This window comes from Pongo abelii, chromosome 9 (assembly GCF_028885655.2).
Source record: "Pongo abelii isolate AG06213 chromosome 9, NHGRI_mPonAbe1-v2.0_pri, whole genome shotgun sequence".
In the NCBI taxonomy this organism is placed as follows: Eukaryota; Metazoa; Chordata; class Mammalia; order Primates; family Hominidae; genus Pongo; species Pongo abelii.
In genome coordinates, this window is record NC_071994.2 from 70864991 (window position 1) to 70884911 (window position 19921).

The 19921-nt window shown below is 43.3% G+C and overlaps 1 protein-coding gene across 20 annotated transcripts in view; it reads right to left on the minus strand.

Annotated features, from left to right (window-relative positions):
* DNHD1 (dynein heavy chain domain 1) overlaps nt 1-19137 on the minus strand; it is a 72870-nt gene extending 53733 nt beyond the window's left edge. For 17 of the 20 annotated variants that reach the window (XR_008511263.2, XM_024254775.2, XM_054524766.1 and 14 more), the window contains exons 1-6: nt 18851-19045; nt 17758-18595; nt 13794-13967; nt 7870-8073; nt 7681-7791; nt 5522-5678 (exon numbers count right to left, since the gene is read on the minus strand). Coding sequence is in view for 19 of the 20 variants with exons in the window: in XM_024254775.2 (XP_024110543.2) it covers nt 5522-5678; nt 7681-7791; nt 7870-8073; nt 13794-13967; nt 17758-18595; nt 18851-19007 (1641 nt within the window). In the remaining variant the exon portion in view is untranslated. The other 3 variants (XM_063711286.1, XM_063711285.1, XM_054524763.1) reach the window with 3 other exon arrangements.
* Nucleotides 19138-19921: the final 784 nt, after the last annotated feature.

A 19921-nucleotide genomic window follows, 5' to 3' on the forward strand; every position in this document is an offset into this window, starting at 1 on the left:
CAATCTTGAAGAAGATTCCAGGAGATACCAATATAAGAGTAATGGGAAGAATAGAGGGAGGACGAGAGAAGGGAAGGAAAAGTATGATAATGCTAAGGTTCTTATTCTGCTTGGGAGAACGATATGGTTAAAAATTCATACTTGTCATTCATTCACTCAACAAAAATTACTGAGCACCTACTAAATGGCATACCCTACAGTAAGCACTAGAGATATATTAGTGAATGAGTGCTCAAGTCATTGCCCCTCCAGAAGGAGGGAGAGAGACAGCAAACATAATAAATACATAACTTATGGTGTACGTAAAAAGTTGATTAGTACTGGTGGGGTGAGGTGGCTCACACTTGTAATCCCAGCACTTTGGGAGGCTGAGGTGGGCGGATCATGTGAGGTCAGGGGTTTGAGACCAGCCTGGCCAACGTGGCGAAACCCTATGTCTACTAAAAATACAAAAATTAGCCGGGCGTGGTGGTGGGCGCCTGTAATCCTAGCTACTCGGGAGGCTGAGGTAGGAGAATCGCTTGAACCCTGGAGGCAGAGGTTGCAGTGAGCCAAGATTGTGCCACTACACTCCAGCCTAGGTGACAAGAACGAAACTCCATCTCAAAAAAAAAAAAAAAAAAAGTGATTAGAGTACTATGACAAAACAAAAGAGAGTGAAAACATGTATTTTAAAATGAGTTTAAAATATGATTTTAAAATACATGTTGCAAAAACTGAAAGAACAGCAAGCAGAAATGAACAAATCTATAGTTGTAGGCAGGAAGGGATATTTAACATATATCTCCCAGAAATGGAAAGACAAAGGAAGTTAAAAAATTACTGTGTCTTGGCTGGGTGTGGCGGCTCATGCCTATAATCCCAGCACTTTGGGAGGGGGAGGTGGGAGGATCACTTGAGCTTGGAGTTCGAGACCAGCCTGGGCAACACGGTAAAACCCTGCCTCTATAAAAGAAATACAAAAATTAGCCAGGTACGGTGGCCCATGCCTGTAGTCCCAGTTACTCAAGAGGCTGAGGTGAGAGGATGGCTTGAGCCCAAAGGGGTGGAGGTTGCAGTAAGCCAAAATCATGCCACTGCACTCCAGCCTGGGTGATAGAGTGAGTCCCTGACTCAAAAAAAAAAAAAAAAAAAAAAAAGTGTCTATAGAATATTTGAATAAAACAGTGAATGAGCTTGGCCTAATACATATTCTTTTAGGTTGAGTTCCCCAGAAGCAGACCCTGAGACAGGGATTGGGAGAAATGTGATTTATTGAAGGAATGATCTTCAGGGAAACAAGAGCCTCTAAAGGAGTAAAAAAAAGCAGAAAAGAGAAGGGGAAAGTACCCAGCAAGATCTCAGCTAAATTCTATTTTTGGTCTCATCTGGAGTGGGGAAGGAGGCTTGGAACATTCCAATCATATTATAGAGTTGTCATGCCTTGAAGCAAGTGAGGAAAACACAAAGGCTGAGGAACTGTTCCATATGAGAGAGACTAAAGAGAAGTGAGCACTAAATTCAATACATAATTCTGGTTTGGATCCTGAAGAACGAAAAAATATAGTAATAAAGGACATTATTAGAACAATTGCCAAATTTTGAATAAAGATTGGAGATTAGATAACAGAGTTGTATCAGAGTGAAATTTCCTAATCTTTGATCATTGTACTATAGTTATAAAAGGAAATGTCCTCATTCACAGAAAAAACATACTGACATATACAGGAGTTGCTATGATTTCAATGATTTGAATGTGTCTCCCAAAACTTAATGTATTGGAAACTTAATTGCCATAGTAACAGTTTTAAGAGATAGGGTCTTTAAGAGGGCTCAACCCACATGAAGGGATCAATGAGCCAAGAGGGCTCAACTCACATGAAGGGATCAATGTTTTGATCATGGGAGTGGGTTAGTTATCATGGGAATGGATTCCTGATAAAAAGGATGAGTTTTGCCTGATTTCCTCTCTCCTCTCTCTGTCTCATATTCATGTCTCATCAGTATGTGATACCCTCCACCATGGGATGAGACTCTCGCCAGATGCTCTTGGACTTCCCAGCCTCCAGGACCATGAACCAAACAAACTTTTATTCTTTATAAATTACCCAGTCTTTGGTATTCTATTATAGCAACAGAAAACAAACTAAGACAGGGGTAAGGGGGCTGATGCCTGCAATTGACTCTCAAATTATTTAGAAAATAATGTATACATGTTTAGAAAAAAAGAAAGAGCATAAATGATAAAGGAAATGGGAAAAATAACAATCTATATAAAGGGTATGTGAGAGTTTATCTTACTATCCTTACAATTCTAAGGTTGAAATTATATCAAAATACAAAATCACAGAAGGAAGGAAGGAAGAGAGGGAGGGAGGGAGGAAGAGAGGGAGGGAGAGAAAAAGGGAGGAAGTGAGGAAAGAAAGGAGGGAAGGAGGGAGAAAGGAAGTGAAGGGAAAGGGAAAGGGAAAGGAAAGGGAAAGGAAGGGAAGGAAAGGAAAGGAAAGGAGGGAGAGGAGAGAGAGAGAGAGGGAAAAGAAAAAAAATAAGTGTTGGTAAGAATGAAAGGCAACTGAGGCCAGGTGCAGTGGCTCACACCTGTAATCCTAGCACTTTGGGAAGCCAAGGCGGGTGAATCACTTGAGATCAGGAGTTCAAGACCAGCCTGGCCAAGATGGTGAAACCCTGTCTCCACTAAAAATATAAAAATTAGCTGGGCATTGTGGCTCACACCTGTAATCCCAGTTACTTGGGAGGCTGATGCAGGAGAATCACTTAAACACAGGAGGTGGAGGTTGCAGTGAGCTGAGATCACACCACCGCACTCCAGCCTGGGAGACACAGCCAGACTCACACCTGTAATCCCAGTACTTCGGGAGGCTGAGGCAGGTGGATCATGAGGTCAGGAGATTGAGACCATCCTGGCTAACACAGTGAAACCCCGTTTCTACTAAAAATACAAAAAAAAATTAGCAGGGCGTGGTCCTGTAGTCCCAGCTACTTGGGAGGCTGAGGCAGGAGAATGGTGTGAACCCGGGAGGCAGAGCTTGCAGTGAGCCAAGATTGCACCATTGCACTCCAGCCTGGGCAACAGAGTGAGACTCCGTCTCAAAAAAAAAAAAAAAAAAAAGAATGAAAGGCAGCTGGAAATCAACATCACTGATGGAAATGTAAACTGGTACAACCACTCTGGAAAACTGTTTGGCAGTATAAAACATACATATATTCTATTCTAGCAGTTCCACTCCTGGAATATATATCCCAAAAAAATAAATGCTTATGTCTACCAAAAGACATGTACAAGAATGTTCAGAACAGTGTTATTCATAATAGTAAAAAACTGGAACCAACCCAAATGTCCACAATAGAAGAATGAATATATAAATTGTGGTCATTCATACAGTGAAATACTACGTAGCTATACAAAAAGAGTAAACCACTGCTACCTAGAACATTATGGATAAATCTCACAAACATAATGTTGAGTGAAAAAAGTCAAGCAAAGAGGAGCACACACTGTCCAATTCTAGTTATATGAAATTCAAAATGAGACAAAATTAACCTGTGGTGACACAGGTCAGAGTACTGGTTACCTCTGTGGGGGTATCAATGAAAGAGGCACCAGGGAGCTTGCTGGGGTGCTGGAAATGTTCTCTATCATGATCCGGGTATACAAATATATAGCAATACAAATACAAATACAAAAAATTCAACAACTGTACAGTTAAAATTTGTCTACTGTATATGAATTACACCTTAATATAAAAAATTGACTACTGAATTTCAAAAAGTTATAACTATTTTTATAACATTAAAGGTGGGATTGAGGAACTGAGAGGTAGAGAAAGGCTGTGGAGCAGCTCACCCCCATCTCCTGCCTCATTCAGCTTGGTACAATGGCAGGTCCAGCATTTATTGTCTGGAAGCTAAAGGCCACTGCCTCCTTTTCACTCCTGCACCTTGGCTTTAGGATCTTGACATTGCTAATGCCTTTGGCGCCTTTCCTCTAAACCTCCTGAAGAGAGACTATGAATTTCCTTTTTAGCCACTCTTCTAAAACATCCAAAGAAGATATCATTGAAGAGTCCAATCAGTACAAACTTGTAAAACATGCACAGGGTCTTTGTGCAAAGACGTTCAATAATATCCCTAGGTTCCTGGGATACATCAATGAACAAAACAAAGATCTCTACCCTTGTGGAGGTTACAACCTATCATGAGACATTAGTAAAAATAGTAAGTAAATTATATAGTATTTTTAAAGGTGAGAAGGAAGACAGAAAAAGGAAAACAGAGTAGGATAAAAAGGATAAGTAATTCTTAGAAGGGGAAGGAATTTGACTATTTAGAATTTTATGAAAACGTTTTATTATAGGTATTTTTAAATATTTAAGATTTCAACCAGAGCAATCAACAGAAGTTACTGCTTCCTCCTAGGAACAGAAATTCCTTGCAGTTGGCCAGGTGCGGTGGTTCACACCTGTAATCCCAGCACTTTGGGAGGCCAAGGTAGGCGGATCACAAGGTCAGGAGATCAAGACCATCCTGGCTAACACAGTGAAACCCCATCTCTACTAAAAATACAAAAAAATTAGCCGGGCGTGGTGGTGGGTGCCTGTAGTCCCAGCTACTCAGGAGGCTGAGGCAGGAGAACGGTGTGAACCCGGGCGGCAGAGCTTGCAGTGAGCCGAGATCGTGCCACTGCACTCCAGCCTGGGTGACAGAGCGAGACTCTGTCTCAAATAAAAAAAGAAAAGAAAGAAAGAAAAAGAAATGAAATTCCTTGCAGTCGAGGCCATTTTTGAGACTTCAGAGTTCTGTCCTTTGTGATTAACCTCCTCTGATGGAGTTTAGAGCAACATGTAGAACCCAAAACCTGGCTCAAGCCAGGCAAGGTATGCCTCCTTCACATTAATTAGTTATTTTCACAAAATCTGAGTGGGCCTCCTCTCTCAGAACTGGACTATCTATACATGGTAATTAGCCACAGTCCTGTGTGAATATCCAGCCCCACCTGACAACAAACCATGATAATAGGCCATGGGCAAGAGGTCAGTACACAGGAGGGCCTCCCAGAACTCTAGGCAGGGGGTGTGCATCACAGATGCAACGTACTCCTAATGAAGAAGGACTCCATCATTGCATCCTTGCACTAACTACAGTGGCCTTCCAAAAGTTCAAGATAGGTTCAAAAATAAGCTCAGCAGCATAAAAGACCAGGATTCCTGTTCTCAAATTCCCTAATTCCCAAAGGTCAGCATAAACAACAGACAAAATAGACATTGATATATTCCTTCTCCTCCCTGCTCCTAGGTCAAGATCAACCCTTAGGGAAAGGTCTAGTTCAAGCCTCTGCACACCTGTTATTGATTCATCCATCCTAGAGCAGAAACTGCTGTTGCTGGGCAGGAAAATGGCTCTGATTCAACTGTAGAGTCCAGGTCATACAGTGGATTCCAGGAGAAACTTAACTAAGAGGAGGCTGAAACTCTGGGGAGCTCAACTTGGGGAAAAGGTCCACAATAAACTAAGAGCCTCTTACCAGTCGAAGAATGGATGTGCAGAGGTTTAGGCAACGATGGAGCAGCCGTAGAGCCTTATGTTTCTCCTTGGCTAGAGCTTTCTGCAGGTCCAGCAGCTCATAGCACCGATCCAGCTCCTGGGGTAGCCAGGACACAGAGTGTAGCTCCTGCAGAAGCCTAGAATCAAGGACTAAGTTGGTCAGAGCTGGCATCCCAATCCTTCCTTGGATACCTTTGACCTCTTCTCAGCCTAGCTTACCTCAGACTGCACAAATATTTATAGAGATTGTAATATTACCAACAGTGACCAATAGTGACAGCTCCCTCTCGAGAGTTCTCTGAAAGAGTATAAGCCCAGAAAGCTGCTTTCTCAGCTATACAAGCTGAGAAAAGGCTTGGGGTATGTGCAAGTGCTTATACCTAGTGATCTCTCTGCTAGGAGAGAGGGTCAAATAGGTACCAAGGTCTGACTTAGAAGGAGAGACAGCAGAGGCTTCTTCCTTGGAATAGAGAAAGCTAAAGGTCCTAAAAGTCTAGGTGGACAGGTAAGTTTTAGGATCAAATGTGATGAAACTGGAACTTCTCTATGGGCTGCCTATCCCTGAGGAAGCCCAATCCTGTTATCCATACCTCCCAAGCCCCAGAGAACTCCACATCTATAAACATCCTTGATAAGGATAAAAGACTCCTAATAATCAGACAGGATGGTCACAATGGGCATCATTTATTCAGTGTCTACTGAGAGGTACTGAATGTGGCACTTTGTATTCACAATCTCGTTTAATTCTCATTACAGAATTAAATCTAGAAATCTTTATCCGAGTTTGAAGATCAGGAAACTGAGGCTCAAATACTAAAGTCCCTTGCTAGTACTCAAGGTCTAAATAAGATTTGTCCAGCCTCCCAAGCCCTTCTGCTCCTAATTACACCATGATGATTAGGCCAGACTGGAGGATGAAACTCCCTAGAGCAGAAGTTGCAAACTGGGTTAAATTCAGAAGGAAAAGTTTTTCAAAATGAGTCACTAAGAGTTGGCTAGCATACGGTGTTTTAATAAAAATTTGAAGGTCTGGTGTGGTGGCTCACGCCTGTAATCCCAGCACTTTGGGAGGTCGAGGTGGGTGGATCACCTGAGGTCAGGAGTTCAAGACCAGCCTGGCCAACATGATGAAACCTTGTCTCTACTAAAAATAAAAAAAAATTAGCCGGGTGTGGTGGTGCATGCCTGTAATCCCAGCTACTCGGGAGGCTGAGGCAGGAGAATTGCTTGAACCCAGGAGGTGGAGGTTGCAGTGAGCCGAAATCGTGCCATTGTACTCCAGCCTGGGTGACAACAGTGAAACTCCATTTAAAAAAAAAAAATTCTTTTGAGTTAAAATTTGGTTGAAATTTGAGTTAAAAGTAAGAAATTTCATAACAAAATGTGGACTTCTAGGAAATCCTGAAATGTAAGGTGGCTGATCACACTGGACCTATATTCCCAAACAGCAACAATTAGTAATTAGTTGGAACTGAGTAGTGACTATCCTCTTTAGATGCAGTCTCCAGATTGCAGTTCCCATGCTCCCTAATGTCTTCCACCTAAACCACTGCATTCCTTCAATACTTCCTGCTTAGGCCCTTTAGGCAAATGAATTTGCAACTCCTGTCACAGAATATACCTAAGAGTAGCTGAGGAGTCGTGTAGGGAAAGCAAGGAAATACTGAAAATAGGAATAACCAACCTTTTCCAAAAAAAAAAAAAAATAGAATCCAAGTAATATCTTGGAAAGAACAGAGAGTTTGGATTCAAACAACTGAATTAGACCCCCAGATCTGACATTACACATAATTACGTGAGTGCAAGTGGTTTAAGATATATAATTACCTGGAGAATATTGCATATATTCTCCATAGAGAATATATCCTATTCATGAAATAGAATATAATCTAGTTCGGAATATATGTTCAAAGAAAAAACTGGTTATTTAACAGTATGTAAGGTATGATCACATTTTGTATATGTGATAGAAAAAAGACTAGAAAGATATGCAACAAAATATTCACAGTGGTTGGTAGGAATAAAGGTTTTTTCTTTGTGCTTTTTTGTATCTTTCAGATTTTCTACAACAAACATACTATTACCTTTAGTAAAACTAATTTTTAAAAACTCAATGAAGTTGTGTTTTTAATACCTCACCTGCTAATATGTAGTAGCCCAGCTCCAAAGTGGGGCACAGCCAAGAGCAGATGATTCTCTAGGAATTTCTGGAGTCGATGCAGCCCCTGTAATCTCACATTCTTCTTCCAACTAGAAATTAGAGGTCAGTGATAATATACCGTTGCTGTCATCCATTTCCCCCCAAATCACATATCCGTCATTACCTACCAGGTAAAGGACTTGCGTAAGAGGCAATACTTAAAGAATGGAATGAACTGGAGCTGCTGCCAGAGAACACAGTGATGGTGCCAGGTACCCAGTGTCATCGTCTCGCTACCTTCCACAGGATGTACATGCAAGATCCCAAAGGGAGAGAAGATGTAGTGCTCGGGATTCACCTTGTCGGGTGGCACCACCATCAGGCTGTAAGGCCTTTAAAAAAAGAGCTCTGATCAGTAAAGGCCCTGGGAACTTGGTCAGACTTTAAGAAACCAAAGGAGGATAGAGGAGATGAAAAAGGGGAACAGGAAAGCAGGCAGAAGAAATGAGAAAAAGGGGCAAAGAGAGCAGAATGATTTTTAAACTAGAAAGATGAAACAAATATTATTAAGAAGAAACCGAAGCCAAAGGTAGATGGGAAAAAAGAAAAAGGCACCTAGCCAGCTCCAAGAAGTTCATATCTTCTGATGCAGATATCTTACATCCCATCAGATCTAAGACACTGTCCACCGTAAGCTGCAGCATTATCTTATGAAATGCTAAGATAAAAATGCTTCTAATAAGATATTCCATCAATTTGTAAGATGCATCACAATTTTAGAGATGATGAAATGTGAAAAATCCTCATTCTAGAAATGATAAAATACATATATACATGCAGAGATAATCAGAATGTTATTTGGTGGAGAAACTGAGATTGGAGAAAAGCAGAGGAAGACTAGAAAATTAGAAACAGGCAAATAAAGAGGAACATTGCAACCTAATGAACTAGACAAGTACCTTCAGAGCCATCTTAAAATCTTAGTTGGTCTCAGGTTCTCTTACTTCAGCAAAATGCACCTATATCCCACATTAAATGCAATATATATGGATTGATATAATAGGTGTATCTAGTTACAGTAGGCCAGTTAGCATAATGCTATGTTTAGATACATTTAATAAAGCATTTATTAATTTTTATTTTTCAGTTCTCTTTATATAACTCAGAGCTAGCAATATTTTTAAGCATTACATATATTTTTAGCAATTTAAAAGCTGTATCCTAAGTCCTATAATGTCTAAGAGATAAAATAGCCCTCCTCTATCTCTTATCTCTCTCAACTTTCTAGAAAACATTGTTAAGCAAGTGACTTAAGAACATTTAGATAGATACCAGAATGGACACACTAAGCCAAGTCATATAAAAACCTTGTTTTGTTTTTGACAAAGTTACTAAAGTTTCTCAAGTATAGTACTAATATCTCCAAATTACAGATAGGAAAACTGAAACAAGAGAAATTAAAGCTTCTCTTTTGCCCAAGACAGTTAAGGGAAGAATACAAGATTTAAAACCAAAGTTACCTGACTCATGCCCCCTCCTTTAGTCAGTGGGCCATTTAGCTTCCCACAGTGTAGCTGCCTATGTTAACTGAGCCCTGGCTCTTCCCAAGAGATATTTCCTTTTCCTATGACCTACTTAATGGAGGCTGCTGTTTCTGTGTAGGGCCAGGAGTTATGGAGTACTCTTCTCATTCCCAATGGCGACTACTCCTTTGGAGGATATTCACTCATTCTACAAATGCTTATTAAGGCAAGCAGTGTGTAAGCCACTGAGGATACAGCAGTGTTCAAGAAAAATCCAGTCCCTGACTTTATGGAACTTAGTTAAACCATTTATCAAGTTGTCCCTCTGTTCAAGTATTGTGGTCAGAGATGAGGACATAAAGATGACTTCTATATAGTCCTTGTCCTCAAACGGCTCAGAATCAACTGGAGTATGACATGATACTAGAGAGTAGATGGGAGAAATCAATATCTTCCTGAGTCCCAGAACCAAACATTCAGCTGTTTCCAAAACATCTCAAACTCTGTCTTGCTTGCACCTGAAACTCAGCAAGTTCTGTACTAAACTCAATATCTACCCCCACCAAATCTGTCCCTAATCTGGGCAATTAGTTCACTCATTCATTCAACAAATATTACTGAGTATCTACTCTATGCCAGACTGTTCTAAGCCCTGAGGATACATCATTAAACACAACAAACCCAAACCCCTCCCTGATGGAGCTCTCATTCTACTAGAGAAGATGATAAACATAATTAACAACAAGAAGGGGGGAAAAGAACAGGCAAAGGGAGATCGGCGGTGCCAGGGGAGAAGGAAGTGCAATTTTAAATGGGGTGGTAAGGGTGGGGGAGTGACAGCTGAGCAAAGACTCAAAGAATAAAGGAGGTGAAGGAATAAATTCTCTCCTAAATGTAAATCAAACACTGGAGAAAATGCAATTAAAATTTTGATAAATTCAAACACATTTAAAAAATCTGTTACATGGCAAATAAATAAATATAATGAAACAGCAAGTGAAAGAGTTCTTTCTATTGATGGTGCACTAGAAATTTGGACCAACATTCCCACTTGAGAACAACTAGAAAAACTAGGCCAACTATCTGGATAATATATGAAACTGGATAATATATGAAATATAATATCTGTATAACACATCAGAGAACTCAAAAATGTAATCCCCCAGCCTTTGGGTCGAGACCCCAAATGGCTACAACACAGGAGTAAAGTGGAACCAGAAATATACCTCCTCTTTGGTATGGGACCTGAACTGCAACTTTTGCTCATTTAGTTCCCTGAGTCTGTTGAAAGCTTGGCTCCTCTTTTCAGTATCTCAGGAATGCATAGTAAAATTGACATTTAATTACCTTTATATTGAGAGGAATTGAGAGGTCCCTCTGTTTGTGGAAAAGCAGCACCAAATGCTGAACTCACTACAATGGGTTTCTTTCTTTGGCAGATCCTGGCCCTGTAATCATCCATTGCCTTTTTAGTTCTCTTGTCAATAGTTTCTTGTCTCTTTATGTGCCTAATTGTCTTTGATAGTGATGCTTCTCTAATTATAAAAGATGCTGATAGTTTAAAGCCCTAAGCTTGTCATTTGCTTTCTGTAAGCTCTCCACTATGGTTTGTACGCATTCCATCCCACATTGTTCTCATTACTATCATTACAGCCATGACAGTCAAGTGTAGCAGCCACTAGGTGTCAGTATCACATTCAACCACAAGTGATAATTTAATTAATTGTGATGCCACTGTGTGTCATGGATTACTAGTATCCTATTTCCCATTAGCAAGGAATTCAGTACTGTTTTAGGCCAAGGACATTACCAAATCAAAGAAGATCCTATATTAGAGGCTAGTTTCCTGGGACCACTCATAATACCAAGTACCGTGTTAGTCAGGGTCCAGTCAGTAAAACAGAAACCATACTAGGCATTTCAACAAAGTGAAATTTAATAAAGAGAATGTGTTTTTAAAAAGATGTCGAGGCCAGGCGCGGTGGCTCATGCCTGTAATCCCAGCACTTTGGGAGGCCGAGGTGGGTGGATCACTTGAAGCCAGGAGTTCGAGATCAGCTTGGCCAATATGGCAAAACCCCGTCTCTACTAAAAATACAAAAATTAGCCAGGCACATTAGCAGGTGCCTGTAATCCCAGCTACTTGGGAGGCTGTGGCAGGAGAATCGCTTGAACCTGGGAGGCGGAGATGCAGCGATTAAAGTGAGCCAAGATCGCCATGGCACTCCAGCCTAGGCAACAGAGTGAGACTCCAACTTAAAAAAAATAATAAAAATAAAAATAAAAAACCAGCTCCAGAACTAGAGGAACAAATGGAAGAGGTTCAGGTTATTAGAAGCTATGAGGTTGGAGGAGGGGCCTTGCAGAGTTGAGACTCAGAACTCTGAATGGGGTGGGGTGCAATGGCTCACGTCTGTAATCCCAGCACTTTGGGAGGCTGAGAAGGGAGGATAGCTTGAGCCCAGGAGTTCGAGACCAGCTTGAGCAACAAAGTGAGATCCCATATCTACAAAAAATTTAAAAACTAGCCAGGCATGGTGGTAGGCACCTGTGGTCCCAGTCACATGGGAGGCTGAGGTGGGAGGATCACTTGAGCCCAGAAGGTGGAGGCTGCAGCAAGCTGTGTTCAAGCCACTGCACTCCAGCTGGGGCAACAGAGCAAGACTGTCTAAAAAAAGAACAACAACAACAAAAAGAACTCTGAAGGAAAGGGGCTACCAGCTGGTGTTGGTACCTCTCAGGGTTATGAAGAGGTTGATTCAGACAGTGCTGTCTGGGCCAGGCACGTTGGCTCACACCTGTAATCCCAGCACTTTGGGAAGCTGAGGCGGGTGGATCACTTGAGGTCAGGAGTTCAAGACCAGCCTGACCAACATGATAAAACCCTGTCTCTACTAAAATACAAAATTAGCCAGGTGTGGTGACACATGCCTGTAATCCCAGCTACTTCAGAGGCTGAGGCAAGAGAATCGGTTGAACCAGGGAGGTGGAGGTTGCTGTGAGCTGAGATCATGCCATTACACTCCAGCAACAAGAGTGAAACTCTGTCTCAAAAAAGAAAAAAAGAAAGTGCTGCTGCCAGGGTGAAAGACCATTGCTGAGGCAATGATGGCAGAAAGAGCAAGCAAACGAAGCAGCAAGTCCCTTCCCCTCTTATCTTGCTGTCCAGTCTCCTGGCACTCTCCATTAATCAAATCTAATAGGAGGCCAGCTGAAAAAAGAGAAAAAGTTTGCAGAATCTCAGCCCCAGTATCACAAAGCAGAGAGGGAGGAGGAGAATTAGAATCAAGAGACAATCAATTAATAACCAGCAGGATGCTCTCAGTGAACATTTATTAAATGAATTGATCAGTAAATGAATGAATGATATTGATCATTAGTACTACCTAAGTTCAACAGATCAGTGTGCACAGGAAATAAGGTTCTTTGGGAGGCTGTATTAGATACTGCTTAAGAGCATGAACTTTTGGATTAATATAACTAGGTTTAAATCCTAGTTATACCACTTATTATGTAGCTTTGGATAAATTACTTAACCTCTCTTATGTATCAGTCCATTCATCTCATATATAGAAATAATAATAGCACCTACCTGGTAGATGAGGATTAAGTAACACATGTCATGAGTTTATTAGCACAGTGCCTAATATATTGAAGAGTCTGGTTAAAGGCAATTATTACAATTATTTCTGGGAGGAGATGGACTTGAATAGGGCTTTTTAAAATAGGTGAGATTTGAGCCAGGCATGGTGGCTCATGCCTGTAATCCTGGCAATTTGGGAGGCTGAGGCTTGAACCCAGGAGTTTGAGACCAGCCTGGCAACACAGTGAGACCTCATTCTACAAAAAATAAATTTTAGAAAACTGGCCGAGTGTGGTGATTCATGCCTGTAATCCCAGCTACTCAGGAGGCTGAAGTGAGAGGATTGCTTGAGCCAGAGAGATTGAGACTGCAGTGAGCCATGATTGTGCCACTGCACTCCAGCCTGGGTGACAGAGTGAGCCCTTGCTTCAAAATAATTAAGAAGAAATTTTTAAAAGTAGGTGTGATTTGGATCTAATGAGAGGAAGTGAATAAATGTCTCTTGAGTCATGGGGAAGGAGGAGACCTGTTTTTATAGCCCCATAGATAAACTAGAACCAGGAGGTAGAAGTTAAAAGAATGCAGATTTTGATTCAGTCTAAGGAATAAGATACCTGGAAAAAAATTTTCCTGACACCGTAAAGATTTAAACAAACACATGATTCTTCCATTGGAGTTGGAAGAGATCACCATAAAATTTACTTCTAAGGCTATGAACAAATGTTTCTATCATTCTAGGATAGAATAAAGAAGAAAGAGCAAAATGTGAGAAAAGGATGTGTAAGACAAAAGGCTGTCTAAGCAAAGGGGAGTGAAGGGGAGGTAGAGGGTGGAAAGGAGGAGGAGGCTGAGGAGAAGGGAAGAGAGAGGGACACTGGAGTCAGAGGAGGAGTATGTGGAGAAAGGACAGGGAGAAGGGTGCGCACGTGGAGAAAGAGGAGGGGGAAGATAGCTTAGAAGGAAACCAGGCAGGGGGAGGAGAAGGGGCCTGGACATAGGCTATCACCTGAAGTACCGGCTGGGAGCCACATTGAGATAGAGGAAGTGGATCTTTTTCAGGTATCTCTCCGTCTTCAGAGCAGTCATCACCTGGCTATCCAGGAAGGAAGTCTCAGGTGAAAAGCCGGTGCTGCTCTTTTGGAAGGCCTTTTTCCTGGGAACTTCATAGTCAAGCTGAGACCTGTGTGACAGAAAGTCAGGAGAGAAAAGGCAGAGCAAAAAGGTCAAGTACCTTAGAGGGAGGCCTTGCCACTGTTGGCTAGTGAAAGGAGGAGCTAGATCAGGTGCCTGAGGAGACCTGATGTGGCATTGTCGAGCCTGACTACCATCTATACTCAAAGATACCACATACTGGGCAAATATAGCATATCATGCAACACAGTTAGGCAACAATATTGACACAAACATGTGTGTGAGCAATCTCTCCCTTTCTGATAAACAAATAATCATTCTGGATTGATTGGAATTACCATGAAGTCAGTATTACATAATACTGTGTACAAATAATGGAAAGACTTTATTTTCCCAACTCATTGCTCTGTAAGCCCACAGTACTGGATTTCCCCTCCCAGCTCAACCTTCTTAGCCTTTCAGATTTAATATTCTATCTTTGATTCCATTATACCTGCTTTCCAACCCTGAATGATCTCCATGCCTGTTACATTTTCTGCTCTTCCCCTACCATCACCCAACCTCTAGCTTCATATTCTTTCCTTTCCTGCCAAGATCCAATGGTGGCCCCCTCAAGCCTGCACCAATACACTCATCCTCTTACTCTCCTGCATTCTGGTCAACAAAATTGGTAGGGAAATTAGTTACCAATAACTTAAAAGTGAATGACTAATAATTTTTAGTTGGGGTGACCTGAGAGCACACACACACAAAAAACTCTGGAATGATTTAACTTAGACTTAGCCAGTCAGAATATACCAGTATCATTAACTGACCCAAACTTAGATCAACACAAGTTTCCCCAGGGATAACAGTGCAATCCTATTCTAGAATTCATAGCAACAGTATGGCTTATAACCTTTATACATATGTCCTTGATGAACTGTTGTGTTGGATCAGGACATCTTAAATGGTATAATTGCTCTTATAGGTTCATTTTCTCAGCAAAGTCCTATATTATATAGTATATTCTGAAGATCACAAAACCAAGGACATTTGCTCCTCTACAGGTTCCTGGTGTCCAATCAGCTGTGGGCTCATTCTGCTCCGATGTCTTCACACAAGTCCTCAGGCAGCTACCTCTTTCAGGCCTCTCAAACTGCTATCCCTAACCCCATGCAAGCCCTGCTGAGCTCCCAGTTCTATCCCATTCTCTGTCTCCTTCCCTGCCTGGAGAAAGCTGAAGTTTTTAGCCATTAGCCAATTCCCTCAACTTCAGTTGCCTTCCCCCACACTTATCTGTCCCCCAATTTCAGAGGAAGAGGTATCCTTTCTTCTCTGTAAGATTGATTCCTCCATCAGTGCTCTGGACCCCTTATTCTCTATGATATATTTTTAATCTACTCTTCTTCTTTCCTTAGTCTATTTATTCATTTAGTCTACGAATATTTATTGAGCACCTACTTCTCAAGCACTGTGTTAAGGGATATAAACATCTCTCTATCAAAGAAAAAAAAAATCCCTACCCAGACACCAAAATTCTTTCAAGCTGCTGCCCTGCTATTTGTCTTTTCCCTTCAAACTAAGCTTCACAAAAAAATCGTAAAATGCAATTTCCACTTCATCTTCCATTCACTCCTCAATGCACCACAATCTAGCTTCCTCCCCACAAAACTTAACCTCTTCCTTGTTACTACATCCAATGAACATTTTCATTCTTCTTACTTGTCTCATTTAACATGTAATACTACTGACTGCTCCCTCCTCCTTGAAACTCTGAAGTTTTTGTTAATCTAATCTAGACCTGAACACTCCCCCCACATGCTTTCCCCTAACTACACTCCCTCTCTCTCTCTCTCCCACCCCCAGAGGAGCAGCCAGGCAAAAGACAGTATTCTTTTGTTTTATAGCACTTATTACAATTTGTAATTATATTTTACTTGTTATCAACTTAACTATATCTCCCTAACTAAACTGTAATACCTCAAGGGAAGGGCTTGAGTCTGTCTCATTCACTTCTGTATCCCTAGCATCTTGCAGATCCTAATAAATGTAGCTATCCAACACTTATTGAATGAATGAATGCCTGGCAAGCCACTCCGGGAAAACGTAATGCAAATTAAGCCATATTAGCTAGACCTCAGAGGTTTACTGCCAGGTTCAAAGGGAGGGCAAAGAACTTGATCCCTTCCCAACATCTCAGCCCATGCCAATTCAGTTAAGTTCTCCCAGGAAAGGAAACTTGTACTCAAGGCACAGGGCAGCTCTTTGAAAAGGGAAAAGATTCCAATAGGGCCACCATAAATTGATGGCATTGGCCACCTTCCATTAGGGCCCCAGGAGCCTGCCTATCTATCTAACATTAGGCTTTAATGGAAAGACTTGACCCAGCCATAAACTTACAACAAAAACTGAGGAAGCCAAGCTTAATTAAAGGTAAAACTAGCCTTCTTCCCGAACAGCAAATGTGCCACAGACAGCTACAAAGCATTGTCTAGAAAATGAGGCCAGAGGACAAGGAGAATTCCAAGACTAAAGTTAAAGAACTGTCTTGGGTTTGGTGGCTTATGCCTGTAATCCCAGCATTTTGGGAGGCCGAGGTGGGCAGATCACTTGAGACCAGGAGTTGGAAACCTAGCCTGGTCAACATGGCGAAACACTGTCTCTACTAAAAATAGAAAAATCAGCTGGGCGTGGTGGCATGAGCCTGTAATCCCAGCTACTCGGGAGGCTGAGGCAAAAGAATCGCTTGAACCTGTGAGGCAGAGGTTGCAATGAGCCAAGATCAGGCCACTGCACTCTAGCCTGGGCAACAGAGTGCGACTGTTTCAAAAAAAAAAAAAAAAAATCGAAAGTTAAAGAACACTGAGAAGAGAAGGTCTCTGCAAGCATTCTGAAATCCTGTAGAGAGCTCTGATAGCCAGATATTTTAAAGAAGAAAAAAATAGGGCCGGGAGCAGTGACTCACGCCTGTAATCCCAGCACTTTGGGAGGCAGAGGTGGGCGGATCATGAAGTCAGGAATTCGATACCAGCCTGGCCAACATAGTGAAACTCCGTCTCTACTAAAAATATAAAAATTAGCTGAGTATGGTGGCACGTGCCTGTAGTCCCAGCTACTCAGGAGGCTGAGGCAGGAGAACCACTTGTACCCGGGAGGTGGAGGTTGCAGCGAGCCGAGACCACGCCATTGCACTCCAGCCTGGGAGACAGAGTGAGACTCCATCTCAAAAAAAGAAAGAAAGAAAGAAAAAGAAAAAAAGAAACAAAAGAAAAAAATATCACTCAAGGGGCCAGAGTGCCCACATTGGCAGGGCAAGAAGACTCTAGAAGGGTCAAAATGAAATTCTATCCAGTAGTGCTGCCAACTCCACTCTGCCTTGGAGCTGGTTCAACTCACATAGACATGTGGGAAGGACACTCAGACACACATTCCCCAGCGATACCTTGAGGGAAAGACCCAACATCCAGGAATGAACTCACAGTAGGCCCAGGCAATGTTCAGTGATTATGAATGAATTATAGAAAAAGAATTAAGGAGACTTCTGGCATCATCTAAGAAAGAAGCCTGGAAACTGAAAAGTCAAGCTGTTATTCTAAAGTTTTGGCTGCCTCATAGCTGACTTCTGATTTTCATTAATTTCTGTATTTCTCTATGGAGATTAACACTAACACCACTGGGCTTATTTTGCAGAGAAAAAGGAAGAGGAAAGTAGCCTCACACTAGCTTTGCATGGAGTTGGGCTAATCCCTGTGATAAACAGAGAGCTGGATCTAAACTTCCAAGTGGCCCTAGAGGCACCCATCCAACAGCTCCTTTTTCTTCTCTGCTGAAAGCCCTAGACTGAGTCCCTCACTTACCTGGTCTCTTTTCTTCCAACAGGTTCCTCCTCTGCATTGTCAGTGTCACTGCTTTCATACCGTACAGGGATGTCCGTTGCCAGTGCCAAGGGAAGGAGACTAAGTCCATCCAGCCACACAGCCTCTTCTAGGGCCACCTGAGCACCAACAATGCCCAGGCAGCCCTGTAGCTCGGGCAATGTCAATGGTCGCAGCCAGGTGGCCAGCTCCTCCTTTACTTGCTGCCTACTCCACTGGGCCTGCACAAAAGGGCAAGCTGGGCATGGGGGCCTGTGATGGAGCCTCCGCTTCTGGGGACAGCAGTCAGCATGGGAAGCACGGTCTAACAAAGAGCTGTCTGGAGGAAAGGCCTGGACAATGGCACCTAGCAGGTCCAGATGGAGGTGGGTTTGGACCCAGGGTGCCCAGCAGTACAGCTGCTCCAGGAAGGGCAGCAAATCAAGGTGGCCAACTAGCAACTCACGATATGGAGGCAGTAGACCCAGTACTGCATGCAGATAGCGCCAAGCTGCAGGGCTACTGTCCTGCAACACAGCTGAGAACAGAGTTCGGAGCTCAGCTAGCAGGAGTTCCAGCACCGTGCGCTGCCCTGACTCAGTCACTGGCTTCACGATCTGCCTCTGTTTCTGCTGGCAGACCAAGGGCTGTTCTTTGCTGTCCAAGACGCATATGAAGTGCCAAGACTTAAGGGCATCAGATGATGTCTCATCAGAAGACAAACCTACCCTCCTCTCCTCTGGGACCATGAGGAGCTGGGCATTCAACCGCTGTCGAAGTGACCTTGCCCACAGCTCAGGCTCCAACTGCCAGTTCCAGGATGCCAGATGCCGGGCCTCACCTGCATGGACCAGCCCAGGAGAGGGGCCAGAGAAGGGACCTCAGGCTCTGGGCAGGGGATGGTCAGAGTCAATGGGGTTAGGAGGAAGAAAGGACCTGGGACAGGGAAATAGATGGAGCTACAGAGCAGAGCCAGACCAGCAGAGAGCCTTTCCTGAGACCCTCAGGCCCTCCCTACTGCTTCCCCAAAGACTCTGGTAAGGAGCAGGTCTAAGACAGAGGTGAGAGCCCTCCTTGCAGAAGAGTTCCTTCTTACCTTCCAGTACCCTGTCCCCCTCACCTGGCCTAGGGGGGTTAGGAGGCAAGCCAAGGGAAGAGAGCCCGATCTGCTGATGAGGTTTCATTGAAGAGTGCCTGCTGGAGTAGTGAATGAACTTAGACTTGAGTTCCAGTCTGAGGCTCACCCTAATCATAGCCACCCATACATGGAGAGACTCGCACACACACGTGCAATCACCTGAAGAGGCAAACTGACACACCGACAGAGCTCACTCTGAACCTCGGTCACAGCAAGGAATCTGCACTCGAGCTGGCGATCGCCTGAAAAACGGGTTAACAGGTCGTCACTCAAAGGCAGCAAAGCTCCAGTCCCATGACGTCTTCGCCCACAGGCTAAGGAGGTCGTGAAGACAGAAAGCCGAGGAGCAGGCACAGCAAATGATGGTCAGGATGCGGGTAGGGGAAGACGTTAAGAAGAGGCAAAGGACGGGGCTGGGAGAGCGGGGAAGAGGAGGCGGACTCTGTGGGAGGGGGTTCTGAGCGCAGGGGCGAGAGCGGGACCTAGGGAACAAAGAGAAACGGATCCCGAGTCGAGGACTCACCCGCAGCTCCACCCGCACCCAGCTGTTAGAACCGTTACAAGATCCCAGAAAGACCGAGTCTTTGCCAGGAGCATCCGGGGGAGCCAGAAAGAGGAGGGGCCAGGGTCCGATATGGGCGGGGCCGAGAGGGCAGAGCCCGAGCCAGGAGGGGCAGAACTAGGTGGAACCTGTGGGCTGAGGCTTGCCTGGGACAGGGACCTGTGGAGGACCAGGCGGGGTCTGAACTGAACGAGCAGTACGGTTGACTCGGGAGACTAGCAATCCAGGGGGTGTCGTAAGCAGGTGTTTATATCCATTCGCTGAGTGTCTAAACTAGTGCCAGGTCTTTGGTATGTCTTTGGTACTTCCCCATCCCCACCCCCAGCGTATCCATCTACCCTATCCCACCTCCCCAAAAGAAGCCCGAATAAAACAAAATCCTTGATCTCAAGGAGCTCAACATCTATTTGGCACGGGGGAGGGGGATTTTTTGGGGGAGGGCTCATGGAGGGGCTGATTTTTAAAAA